Source organism: Falco cherrug, chromosome 20 (assembly GCF_023634085.1).
Source record: "Falco cherrug isolate bFalChe1 chromosome 20, bFalChe1.pri, whole genome shotgun sequence".
Classification (NCBI taxonomy): domain Eukaryota; kingdom Metazoa; phylum Chordata; class Aves; order Falconiformes; family Falconidae; genus Falco; species Falco cherrug.
Window position 1 is genome coordinate 3,552,121 of NC_073716.1, and position 12,994 is coordinate 3,565,114.

General features: G+C 50.2%; 1 protein-coding gene across 4 annotated transcripts in view; it reads left to right on the plus strand.

Annotated features, from left to right (window-relative positions):
• Positions 1 to 25: 25 nt before the first annotated feature.
• Positions 26 to 12,994, plus strand: part of ACLY (ATP citrate lyase) — a 32,198-nt gene continuing 19,229 nt past the window's right edge. For 2 of the 4 annotated variants that reach the window (XM_055697301.1, XM_055697305.1), the window contains exons 1-3: positions 1,956 to 2,079; positions 9,737 to 9,906; positions 11,461 to 11,583. In XM_055697301.1, coding sequence (XP_055553276.1) covers positions 9,748 to 9,906; positions 11,461 to 11,583 — 282 coding nt within the window. In that variant the 5' untranslated portion in view covers positions 1,956 to 2,079; positions 9,737 to 9,747. Of the gene's footprint in view, positions 45 to 1,955; positions 2,080 to 9,484; positions 9,566 to 9,736; positions 9,907 to 11,460; positions 11,584 to 12,994 lie in introns of those variants that run through there. The other 2 variants (XM_055697303.1, XM_055697302.1) reach the window with 2 other exon arrangements.

Here is a 12,994-nt window from a genome sequence, read left to right on the forward strand (position 1 = left end):
CTGCCGCCGCTGCGGCGTGTCCCACCGGCCGTGGGGACCCGCGGGTGGGTCAGCGCCATGCGTGGGCCGCTGTGCGCACCGTTACCGGGGCCCCGCTGTGGTTCCGCGGCCGGGCGCCGGGGAGGCTCTGCCGGTGGCGGCCGCGGCGAGGCCGCACCAGCACGGCGGGGCAGGGGGGCCGGGCAGAGGGGCGGGGGGGTAGGGCACGGGTGGGTGGCGGGGGGAAGCGGCGGGGGCAGGGGCTGCGCTGCTTCGGCGGGACTGAGACGCACGTTTCGCCCCGAACCGTGTGTGGGCTCTGGGTGAAGGTGGCAGCGGCCGCGCACCGGCTGCTCGCAGCGTCCCCCACCGTGTCCCCCCTGACCCGACCCGCCCGGCCCACGGGGCGGTTTGTTCTTGCCCACGTGTTTCCAGAGCCCTGCGCGGGAGGCAAGGCCAGAGAGAAACAGGGGGTGGGAGTGCAGGCACTTGGTAAAAACCACTTTGCAAGAGCAATCGTGTGAGCGCCTGGGCTACGGCACACGGGTTCCTCTGCCCGGCCAAGCCGGTGCCTACCGCGGGGGTTTGGCGAGGGCAGCCCCCCACCTCATTCTAGACTAAGTATCTTTCAGTATTTGCAGGTAGCCCCTGGTGCCAGTGTCATCACTGCAGTGCCCAGGCCCAAGTGATAAATGGGAGATGCTGCTGGTTTTCTCCTCCTATCAGCCAGCCGCTTTAGTCTTGACTTTATTTTGGCTTTGGGTAAGACCCTGCCGTGATTTATGTTTGAAGCAATTTGTTCCTGCCAAGTGACTCACAGTGGGTGCGGTGTGGCTGTCCTGCTCAGAAAGGCTCCTGCTCCCAGCCTGTAAGATTAAAATGTCACCACGGGCCAAATCAGTGGTATGCTGCTGGGTTCTGGATGCGGCTCTGGAATGGCATGGCTCGTCCTTAGACTCTGGCTCCTGGGACAGGGCTGGAGTGGCTGCACAGCACCGTAGTGTGGGAGGTGGGCAGGGTGCCTTACGCACGGGTGGGGACACAAACAGCCGTTGAGCCCTGGAGTGGGAGGCCAGCGTGACACACCCCTGTCCCCAGGGAGTCTGACCGAGAATTTCAGTTTAAGCTTTTGGTTACTTATTTTTTGCAGAGACTTTACCCACTGGCACCGCCGGGTGTGACATGCTCTCCCCAGTGGGATGGGCAGGAGCATCATGTCTGTGTCCTCCAGTCGCCCTCGGCGTGGTGGCTGTTGTGGGCCCTGACGTCAACCGGTCTGGGGCAAGGTCACCCCCAGAGGCCACCCCAGGGCGCTTCCCTTTAGCGCTGCTGATACGTACTTTACTCACAGCCTGAAAATACCAGGGAAAAAGTGAATGTGCAGTGATTATTTCTGGCAAGTGGAAGAGATGTGCTGTCTGCCGTTAGAGGCTTGTTTGAAAAGGGGGCAGCGGGGTGGCTGCGTCCTGCCCGAGGCCTGGCAGCCCCTCGGAGGTGTCACTGCTATCCGTGGTGTCTCCGCACCTGTTGCCCGTATCCCATGGCATCGCGCTCCAGCAGTGATGTGCGCCGCAGAGCTGCTGCCTGCTGGTGAACTGCACGGCTCTGGGGCTTGCACCACCGGGCACCTCCCGCCCCGGCAGCTCCAACGCCCCGGTGGGGAGTTTCTCGGCCTGGGGAAGGGCAGGCGGGTGTGCCCCTCTGCCAGGGCCCGGTCCTGGTGGGTGGGTAGGGCGGCCAGGCCGAGCGGCGCCGCAGGAGCAGGTGTGGGGCCGCCCCCTGTTGCGGGGGCCCAGCGGGGCGGCTTCTCCTCCCGCTGCCCGGGCCGAGTCCGCGGCCCTTTGCGCCGGGGGTTCAGGGCCGAGGGGCGGCAGGGAGGGGCGGAACTACGGCTCCCACAAGGCCGCGCGGCCGCGCCCCACCAGCGGCAGCCAATGGGAGCGCGGCGCCCGCTCAGGCAAGGGTGACGTCACGGAGGCGGCGGCCAATGGGCAGCGGCGGCGCCCGTAGGCTGATGGGCCGGGGAGGCCGCGCCGCGCCGCAGCGAACAAAAGGCGGCGGCGGGGCCCGGGGAGCAGCTGGCGGGCGGCGGGCGCCCAGGTGAGTGCGGGGGGCGTGCTGCTGCTGCGGCGGGGCCTGTGCTCCGCGCCGGGGGGTGGCGGGCCGGGGGAGGCGGGTGGGGGTGTCCGCGGGGCCCGGGAGCGCTGCTGGGCGCCGCCAGCCGGCCCCGCTCCGGGCAGCGGGCGGGCCCCGGGGAGCGCCGCGGGCCGTCGCCCGCCGGCAGTGGGTTTGCAGCCGGGAGCGGGACAGAGCCGGAGCCCCGGGCTGCCTCCGCCGGCCCTGACCTTGGGGGGGCCGGGCCGCCCCTCGGCTGAGCGCTCCCCATCCGCCGGAGGCGGCAGAGCCGGCCTGACAGCGGGGCCGGGGGGGCCGGGCCGGGGCTGTGTGCGGGGGACGCGGCACAAATATTTGACGAGGGCCCGGGAGGAAGGGGCGCTGGTGCGTGCCCGCAGCACAGCCCGTCTTCGCCTGTCCGCCCCCAGTCCCCTGCCGGGCACCGCACCCCGGGGCAGCACCCCCCGCCGGCACCCCTGCGGCCGCGCTTGGGCACGGGGGGAGGGGGGCTGCCTGTGCCTCTCCCTCTCCTGCTTGCCGGGAAGGGACCGGACAGTTCCAGGAGCTGCGAAATGGCTCTTCTCCAGCTCTTTTGTTTGCTACCTGCAAACACCTGCTGTTTACCTTGCTGCTTTGGATACCTCTTCCTTTTGCCCGGGCTCCTCTTTTCTCTCTGTTAAACTACACTTGTCTGCAGACTGAAAACTTCCCTGCGTCCTCAATACGTTCTGTGTAAATACTTGTATTTCTTTTCCTGAATTGGATTTGGAGCTCGGAATATCAGCTCTGCCATCTAACGCTGTTATTCAAACCTCGTAGGGTTTTTTTATGTAGTGTGTGAGGCTTGTGTACCAATGCAGAAAGCTTGCTCTCTGTCCAGCTAGCGCGGCTCTTCGCACCATGAGCAGCTCTGCTTGAAGTGGGAGCCGGCACGACCGACAGCCACCGTTGGGATCCTGCCCAGCCACGCAGGCCAGGGTACGCGCTGCTGCTGGCCGCTTCACGAGTGAGGTGGGGAAGGATTTAAGGAATAAACTTATAAGGACCTTCCCCAAGGCTGCAGGATAAGATGGCCTTTAAAGATAGGGTTCCACATACCCCGCTTCTGGCACTAGGCGCCTACCAGGGCGTTTGGAGCCTGTCTGCTGCTCTCCGTTAGCCAGACTTCCCTCCTTTCATAGTCTCTTCCCCTCCGTGGCTGCTGTCTTGTTCTCAAAGGTTCCATGTCTGCAGGGAACCTCCTCCAGTGCTGGGCATTCAACGCCCTCGCCACCCTAGTGAGTGCACCTGCTTGCATCACACCAGCACAGTGCCAGGCATTTTGTAACACCCAGTGCTGAGGTATCTTGACCCGTGAAGTTGGCCGACTGCTGCAGGGTCTTGGCTGTTGAGCCCTCTCTGTCCTCTGATGAAAGCACGTGTGTTTGCCAGGTGGAAGCTGACGTAACTTGTCATGCTGCTGTGGGCTGAAAATACTGGCTGATCTTGAACTGTGTTAATAAATGACCTGGGATGGAGCGGGAAGGTTGCAGTTTTGTTGACATAGTCTTGGGAGAGAGGGTATGAAATCTTTACTGGAGAGGGAACCCTTTTCTCCCAACAAAAGCATCGCTTGGGTATGGTTGGAGTATGGTGCTGATCTGGATCTAAGAAAATTCCATGCATGAGCGCCATGTTCAGTATGAACACAACTGGTGAAGTTCGTAGAGTTATACCTCTGAGACCAGAAAGGGATTAAAGAAAAAGAAACCAAATCAATGTCTTCACATTTTTCTTTTCCTCCCCTTGCAGAGCAGACCGTATTGTGCTGAGTAGTGCCATATCATCTGATCTCTTTAGGAGTCAAGGATACTTTACCCAGGTTCTGTTGTCCACGGTGCCTCTTCTTGTTTCTCCATCTTCTTTTTTCTTTGGACTGCGTTCTCCCTTCAGCTGATCACTAACATATCAGGGCAGATTTATCGGTTGTGTCACAGCAAACACAACATCCAGCTCTTTAATCCTAACTTGCTGCCATCACATCATTTCTCTTGTGAATACACTCAAGAGACTTTCCCCAAGCAGTTTTTTTGGCATATTTGACAGGTGGTGTTTTGAGGGAATAAACGCTTCTGAGCCATCGAAATTGCGATCGAATCTTTGTACTTGCTAGTGAAGGCTGAAAACCAGCACTTTTTAAATCAGTGGGTATGGCAGAGGTCTCTGATGTGGTGCAGGGAAGCAGTTTGCTTTAGAGCCTCAGTAAATGACCACAAATCATTGATGGAACTCAGTAAATCAGTGACGCTTCCAGAAATAATTTTTTCTTACGCCAGTAACCCACTTGTCAAATGAAGACTAGATGTGTGATCTGTTCAGCAGAGCTCATTGCTGAAGGACAGCATGCTTCAAAGGCAAGAATGGTCCTTGTAACCCAGGCTGGCTCTGGACCTGACCCTGCTTTGAGCTCGAGGTTGGACTAGGTGACTTCCTGAGGCCCCTCTAACCTGAACTATTCTGTGCTCCTATGATCTGTTGCATTGTAACTGAAAAAGTTCGTGGCACATGCTGTGGAAAATGCTTTAAAGTGGCAGTAGATTGTCCTTAACTCAGCATGTTTGGCCAGCAACCAACTGTGTTTCCATAGTACACCCTTCAAGGGAAAAGGTAAGACAGTTTATAATAACTGGACCTGAAGGCTTGTGGTGTAGGTACAGCACAGAACTCGCAGAATGACCAGCAAAGCATCACAGGCAGCCAGAGAGGCATTATGGGTTAGAAACTATTAATTCTATCGGCCCCTATCCTAAATCTTGTGCTGCAGAGGATGCACATTAAGAGCAGGCTGCAAAAGGCATTTTGATCTACTGACATGACTCTGCCGTTGTGTGTGGTGGTTGTAAAATCTGGGGTCTAAAGTATTAAGAAAACTACATTTCAGTCTCACCTAATGAATCATGAGCACAGCAGTGTCTGGGAGTGAATCGGTGAAAGAGAACGTTATCCTATAGCTTGTATTTGGTACAGAGAAAGGGATATTATTTTTTTCTGCACCCCTGCTGTTTTTCTTCAGAGGTACATCTATTACTCCATCAGCATCGGTTGGTACTGCAGGTGCTGAGCGTGACTGAAAAGAAGATTATCAAGGATAGAGGAGAGTCCTAACCTGCCTCATTCTTGGGCAGCTGCAAAGCTTCTGCTCCTCTGCTTCTGTGGTGACCTGCAGTCCGTGCTCCTGCTCAGTGTTTGCACAACAGATGCAACCAGTTCATGGAGTCTGCTCTGATTATGTCTCTCTAGTTGATGAGAGACCTGCACAGGCACATACAGCTAGGAACTGCTGATGCCCTATGGATTTTATATTTTTTTTTCTCCCCTGCTGATCTTTTAGCTTAACAATTCAGCAGACCGAAGCAATTGTTTTGTGCTGTCTATCCCATGAGAAAGGCAGGGTTGGAGCAGCGGAAAAACCAAGTGAGGGGTGTGATTAAAGACTTGCTAATGATTAGGAAATGTCACGGGTAGATAAGGGTTCCTGTTGTTCTGTTGCCATGACACAAGGATTTTGTTACTTTTCATCTACTGCTATTGTAATAATCCTCTAAGTTTTCTCTCTTTACTCTAGTATTGTTATTGCAAAAATGAGGTGATGAAATTGGGAGAGAAATTAGGGGAGCAGCAGAACGTAGTGACATAAAGGCCAGTAAAGTTCCTGACAGAGGAGCAACTTCACAGTGCCATGCTTTGTGGGAGTGCGTTTTGTGTCCCTCGGGTTTAAGCAATCCCATGTTTGTTGCTTGTTCCCACTGACATTTTTTTTTTTTTTATGGACCTGTTTTTTAAGAAGACTTGAGGAATGTCCTGGGTCCAGTTTCCTGCAGCTGCACACGATTACATCTTGTTCACTGGCATAACTAGCATCGGCTTGATTATTTTAATTTGTAAATGTGGACTGAAGGTCTATCTGCAATACTGTTCAGGGGCTCTGTGTCACCCTGGAGAAATGAAAAATACTTAGTTGTTTGTTCGGGTTTTTTAGATTAAGAAATAAGTTTGCCATTTTTCTTTTCTCCATCTGCTTCTACCACAGTGAAATGTGACGCTTTTTTTTCTGGGACTGGCTTTTAGCATAGTGTAGACAGTTGATGGATTTCTAAGGGCTTTGAAAGAAAGGGTATTCCAGCTTCTTACCAGGCAAAGTAAATAGCTGCAGGTAACTTGGGAGCAGGATTTGCTCTCAGAAATAGTACTGCTTTAAAGCAAAAACTGTAATGAAAAGGTTTCAGCGCTACAGTACGGGTGACTTACTGTAGTGTGTGTGTGTGCAGCTGTGAAGACAAGGTGGCAGAGTGGTGTTTGTGGGAGCGAAGTATGTCTCTGCATGCTTGCGGAATAAGGCTGGGGTTTGTTTGGTGGTGGTTTGGTGTTTTTTTCTTGCAGTTCTGCCAACCACCAGCTCAAGGTAGAGCCACTTCTATAGTTTTGGAAAGTCTTCCTCTGTGTAGCTAGTCCGTGGCTGGCTGAGCATATAATAAAGCTGTAAGCTTTTGGTCAGAGAAGCTGGCATGTTTTTTCTTGATGGTGCTTATCTGATGCACAGACAATGCCTCATAATTAAGAAAAAAACTTTCTCAGAATGATACTGTGAAACTGATCTACAATTAGCAGAGGGTAGATGCAAACCAGTTCTGCAAACCTGCTTGAGAGTCTTCTTAGCCTGATGCAGCAAACTCTGGTTGCATTCTAGTAGTTAAACCACTCTCTCTTGCAGCTTCCTTGCTAATAAAGATTAAGCAGTCGAAGTGACTCTGCTAATCTTCAAAATTTGATGCAGATTACAACACAGTTTACACTCCTACAGTCCTGTGGCATTTGCAGGGCAGAGAATTGCAGTTGGCAATGCAATTTTGCGTGGCAAATACTCGGTTGCTGTGTAAGCACAAGAAGCCATGCCTGCAACTCGTTCAGCACGCAGGATGTCTGCCAGCTCCCTGACGACATGGGTGGCCACTGCCACTTACCTGTTGTAGATTGCTTCCCCTTGAGACTGTTACACACCTTGCCCCCTTTCACCTCCCTTTCCTTCCAATCGAAACTCCTATCCTAGAAAGCTGCGGTGGTTTGACACCAAGAAGAGATGAACGTTCCTCCAACTTTGGTGTCCACACTCGGCTTACAGCCAGGATTGCAGCCTGCCTAAGAGGGTTGTGCAGTAAGCCTTCCAACTCCTGAAGTGTTCGAGGTTAATCCACTGGTACCCAGTGTTTCCCCTTCACTGATTCTGTTTCCTCTTCCAATACATGCTGCTGTTCGTTATTCCCTGATAGCTGTGTCTAAATCCTCACCTTGAGATAACGTAGTTATCTCAATGTCACTCCATCTTTTGTAATTGGGAGCACCCAATGGGAGTTCTAGATCGCTTCTAAAGTTACTGCGGAACGGCTGCTCGTAGCCCCAGGACTTGACATAACTCAATGGCTCTCAGTGTTTTTCTGAGACAGCTCTATTCCCACAGCATCGTTGGATAATGTATTTTTAGGAATGCTTATTAGAGAGCAAATGAAGCTAATGCAGCAGACTCAGCGTAGTGTTTGTGTGGGCTGTTACGTTGAGGGGGGAATTGTAGGATGTGCATCTCGCTCTGCAGTGCCAGACAAAATGTGCTTGGTCTCCTTTGGCTTGTTCACAGGAGCTCCCCCCTCCTTAGCCTATGCTGGCTTCGGCACGGGGGTCATAAGAACAAAGTGAGGTTATTTTTAGCAGACTAAATATTAGGTGCAAGTGTTCATGGTGACAAGAACACGGTTTCGATTCTAAGAGTGCTTTACAAAGGTTCTTTTGATTCTATAGGGTGCTTTAGAAACCTTGTCTGATGCTGTTTTGAAATGGGATTTAATTGTAAGCCGCACTGAATAGTGTTGGAGCTTTACATAATAATTCTCTGAAAGTAGGAACACTTTTTTTTTAACATCTTTTGCCCTTTCTGTAGCTTCTCATCTTCTATTTTAACACTGGAATTGCATCTGAAAAGCTGTTAGAAGCAAATCTGACTGCCAGTTCTTAAGCCTAGTTACCAGCTTTCAATAACAGTACTTAGTCCAGTCTGTTTCATTCTACAAACTTACCGGGAAGGCAGCCTGCCTCCTACTCCTCCTTTCTGCAGAATAAATATTTTGTCTATTTGGGGGGAACACGCAAACCAAACCTCTTTCTTCCTGCTCTAGGGGAAAAAAAGGTCTTTATTTCTAATGATGGCTAATTATTCCCTGGCATACTCTATGCTTGCTTATGGGATTAATAACCCAGTTGATTACTAGTGGTTATCACCCAGAAGGTAGCACAGAAATAACTGTGGAATTTTTAAACTGTGTATTTTTGTGTATCTTAAGTGAGGCATCTATTTTGTGATAGCCTGGGCAGTTAGTTAGTCTTAATGAGCCATTCAGATACTTCACTGTCCAGATACTCAGGTAGAATCTGAGCTCTTTTTTTCCTGCATTGGTGCCTTTCTCCTTCGCAGCTCTGGTTTTTTGGGTTTCCTGCCACGTTGGCTATGCCTGGGGACAGTGACATGACCTCCGGTCACTCTGAATGCAGTGTGAGCCGCTGCTCGAGCTTCTGTCAGCAGGCTGACATTTCAGAAAAATCAAAACTGCTTACCGACCTCTGGCTGATCACAAGACATGGTTCTGATCTTTGACATGTGTAGGCAGGTTCACTGGGATTATTCTTTCAAATAAATGTATATTGCAGCTAAAAATAAACGCCTCTGACACCTATGACTTTGCTGCATACCAGAAAGAAAAGTTACAGTCCTGAGATCAGAGATCATTTACTTATGTCAGTTCAGAATATACTTTTTAAAAGAAAAGAAGGCCGTCTCCAGGAAAGGCATGAAATCAGAAATTGTTAAAAAAATATTTTTTTTTTAAAAAAGGGAAACTGTCTAACTGTAATCTTCTTTGTTGTCTTGAGCATCTTATTCTGTGAGGTGTGAACCTGTTTCCAAGACATCTAGGTTCTGAAACAAAACAAATAAACCAATGATGTAAATGCATTCTGATCTCGGTAATACGGTCAACATTTTCTTTTGCCTTTAGAAAAAGGTACAGGGGGTTGCTAATTTGCTGGCCGTTAAGCTTGGCTCGGAAACATGGCATGCCATAAGAAAGCAAGCGGGAAGGAGGGTTTGCCTCTCCTGTAGCTTTGTCCCTCCCTGTTACTGAACTAGAACGAGTGGGAGGTGTGTTACGTAGGTCCCACAACAGCAAACGCGGGCTGCTGTGTAGTTTGAGGCAAGGTGCCTGAGCTGAGCGCTCCCCTAGGTGTGGGGGATGCTCGGAGCTGGCAGGTTTGGTAAAGACGCAGTGGTGGCTGGGGCGAGCCCTGAGGATTACACCTTTCCCTGCAGGCAAGGCTGGACCAGAATAGTGTTTGGGGCAGTGGGATGGGGCAGAAGTTTTAAGCAACACAAATATTTCTTGCTTATCAGGTAAGTTTTATAGCCTTATTTATAGTGGGGACGCACAGCCCCAGCTCTGTATTTGCTTTTAGTTTTGCACTGAGCATTGATCTGGGCAATTTTGTGTTGATTGTGAGTCTTCTGTGAGAACTGGACTCTGTTCCTGATTACTACTTTTTTTTTTTTTTTTTTCCAATTCAGTCTAGGTAGCCATGTCAGCCAAAGCCATCTCTGAGCAGACGGGGAAGGAGTTCTTGTATAAGTATATCTGCACATCCTCTGCCATCCAGAACCGTTTCAAGTATGCCCGAGTCACCCCAGTCACTGACTGGGCACGGCTCACCCAGGACCACCCTTGGCTTCTGAGTGAGGTAAGGAGAGCGACTTGCCTTCCTGTAGTGACTGAGCCCTCGTCAAACCTCTGCCCACTCAAACCACGTCATGCCGTGGCAGGTTGCGAGCAGAACTGTATTCCGGATCTTTCTTGAAGGACCGGTCGCTGCTGCTGCTCTGCCACATTCATTTGCAACACTGATGAAGAAACAAGCCTTGCTTCGGGGCCGTTGTATCACCTTCTAGGGGACCTGATTATAAAATTCCTTTAAGGGCTGTGAAATACATGAGCAGAGATAACTGCAAATGAAAATTGCTAATAATCACACAGAAGGGAAACGAGGGTAATTCAGGCAAAGCAAGAGTCTCTTGAGATGTCAGTCCCTGTTCTCAAACCCTTATTTTCTGAAATCATGGAGTGCTTTCTCCTTGGCTAGTTTTTATGTTCAGTTAGGATACTGCTCACATTTCTTGCATCCAAGCAAAATGTCAGGGAAACCTTTTTTTTTTTTTGCTTTTTCTATGCAAAATCTTTTATATCTCCTTGTGCTTCATTCATAGCCATGCACTTTCTGTAGAGAAAACATATCCAGAGCTCTTTTTATTAGTTGTCCAACCTGGCTCCTTTCCAGTGATTAATTATATTGAGTCATTGGTTGGTAGAAATGAATGTTGCCATCTTTTACTGACTGACTGATAGAAGCGCTGCACTAAGTAATTAAATGTTCCATACTCAAGTGGATCAGTGAATTGCAGGAAGATATCAGCAGTGCCTCTAAAGAGCCTTGCAGAAAGCCAGAAGGGAGCAAGGATGCAATCTGTCCTTTAAGGCAGACTTCTGTAACGCTAGAAGGGGCTGGAGGGTCCAGCAGAATGACCACAATCAGCGTTCTGTACCACAACGCGTTACGTTCTGACTGTACGCTGCAAGTTGCTGAAGTTCCAGGACACATCAGCTGTACAGAATGGCACCCACTTCTTATTTAATAAAAAAAAAAAAGGCAAGCTGGAGATAAAGTTGACTGAAACGGGCAGGACCCTGGCCCTAGCCAGTCTCACATGCAGATTACATAGTGACAGCAGGAGGTTTCTTTGTAAGTAGCTGTGTTTGCTCTGCCTCTGATAGTTCCTCCTCATGAGCCTCTGCTCACAGAGAAATATTAACTTCACGATGCATCTCACAAAGACATTCTGCAAAACTGATAGGGTGATGCATGCTTTTCAGTGTGATTTTTTTTTCATTTTTTTTTCTTTGGTTTTTTTTTTTACAGAAAGTGAGTACATATACCCCATCCTTTGCTTTGAAAGAGTTATCAAAGTTCATCAAAAAAAGCCAAAACAAACTGTCAACTCAATCTCTGATGTGTACTCATGTCTGAGTAGAAATAAGGCAGCTCTTCGCAAAGTGCAGCATAAAAAAAACCCTGCAGGCATGTTGTACTAGGAGATGGCTTTGCTAAAAAATTAAATAAATTCTGCAAGGACACATTGTACAGAATTTTAAGTTTTTGTTTTACCATCTGCAGAGAATCACTTGACCGAAATCACTTTCTAATGCTTCTTTCTTTTCACCTCTCTTGCACAACATGTAGCGTTTAGTGGTGAAGCCAGATCAGCTAATAAAGAGACGTGGGAAGCTCGGGCTGGTTGGAATTAACCTCACTTTGGATCAGGTGAAGGTTTGGCTCAAACAGCGTCTGGGCCAAGAAACCACGGTGAGTGCCACCTTAGCAACAAATAAGAATTTTTTTTTATTCTGTCTTTTGTGCCTGCTTGCATGATAGGAACTGGGTATTTCTCTTGCTTACGGTTGTTTAAAATGCATGTTATGCTGATACCAAAGGAACTGAGGAACTGTCCCACGTGTGAACTTCGTGCTGGTGAAGGAGCACTAATAAATGACACACCTTGACAAGGGAGCACAGCTTGGAGTTCCCTTCTACCGTTCACTGCCCAGGTCTGCTGTGTAGGGCCTGTGTGGTGGGAGCTCGGCAGGAATTAGTACTGTTTTGAAAGTCCTTCCACTTGGGAGTCAGCAGCTGACAGCTCAGATGCTGTGCCTGGTTGGCATAGCTGCTTCACTTTAATACCCAAGGCAGATTTAACAAGGCAAGTATAAAAGCTGTCATAAAATTGTCCTCTTATTGTAGCCAGCCAGTGTGTTTTGGCTGATGACTGTTACTTCAAGTCCTTTAACTCAGTGCTGGCTTTAATATTTACTCTGCTGGGAGTGATGCTGCAATGCTAATGATAAAGAAATGCCTGCCATCCCAGCCGCTGTGTTTCAGGAGCTGATAGAGTTCTGCTGCCTCAAGGAAACGGATGCCTTGGTCCTACTGTGATTGATTTGCTGCTGGCTCCAGCACCGAGCTGTGCAGCCGAGCCAGTGAGGCTTGCCTCGAGGCCGTTGCAAAACAGCAAGCGACTGCGTTCTGAGTGTCTGCCCGTCACGAAAATGATGGATGTTGAAATTGCCTCTTTAGCCCAATACAACAACCCATCTAAAGGAAGGACTGTGCCAAAGACTTGTGTCCAGTGATGTTTGATCCTGAAGCATTGTCCTTGGGAGCGGAGGCTATCTCCTGTGGCCAATGCAGGAGTGTTCCTTGAGTCAGGAAACTTGGATGGTAGGAAAGCATCGATGCAGGACAGTTCCTGGGACCTTGCTGTAGCTGTCTGTCCCTGCAGGGAGAGGCTAAAGGTTTTTCTTACTGGTCTATGCTCACTGACACCACTTCCAGGGAGAGTGCTGGGCACAGGCCTTTGCCCCTGCTGCTCCCTGTCTAGCTCAGGTCCCTCACTTCTGTGTTGTTGGTTTTTTTCTTTTTTCTTTTCTTCGAAGCTCCAAGAAGTTCAAGCCGTCACATTTCAGGCTGCACTAAGCAGTGCTCTGTAAAGGTGCTGCCTCTGGGACAGGAGACGAAGAGCAGCCACCCTGGTGTAATTCTGACGGCAGTCTGGCCCGTTAGGAAGGGGGAAGGTGGCCAACTCCTGTAATAATCTGTGAAGTTCACATACCCTGGAGTGCTACAGCAGCACGTCTAGCAGCGATGGTGCTTGCTTGATGCTGTGCTGGAGAGGGAGGAGTGTGGTTCCCCAGGAAGCACAGTGGAGAGGTCGGGAGGA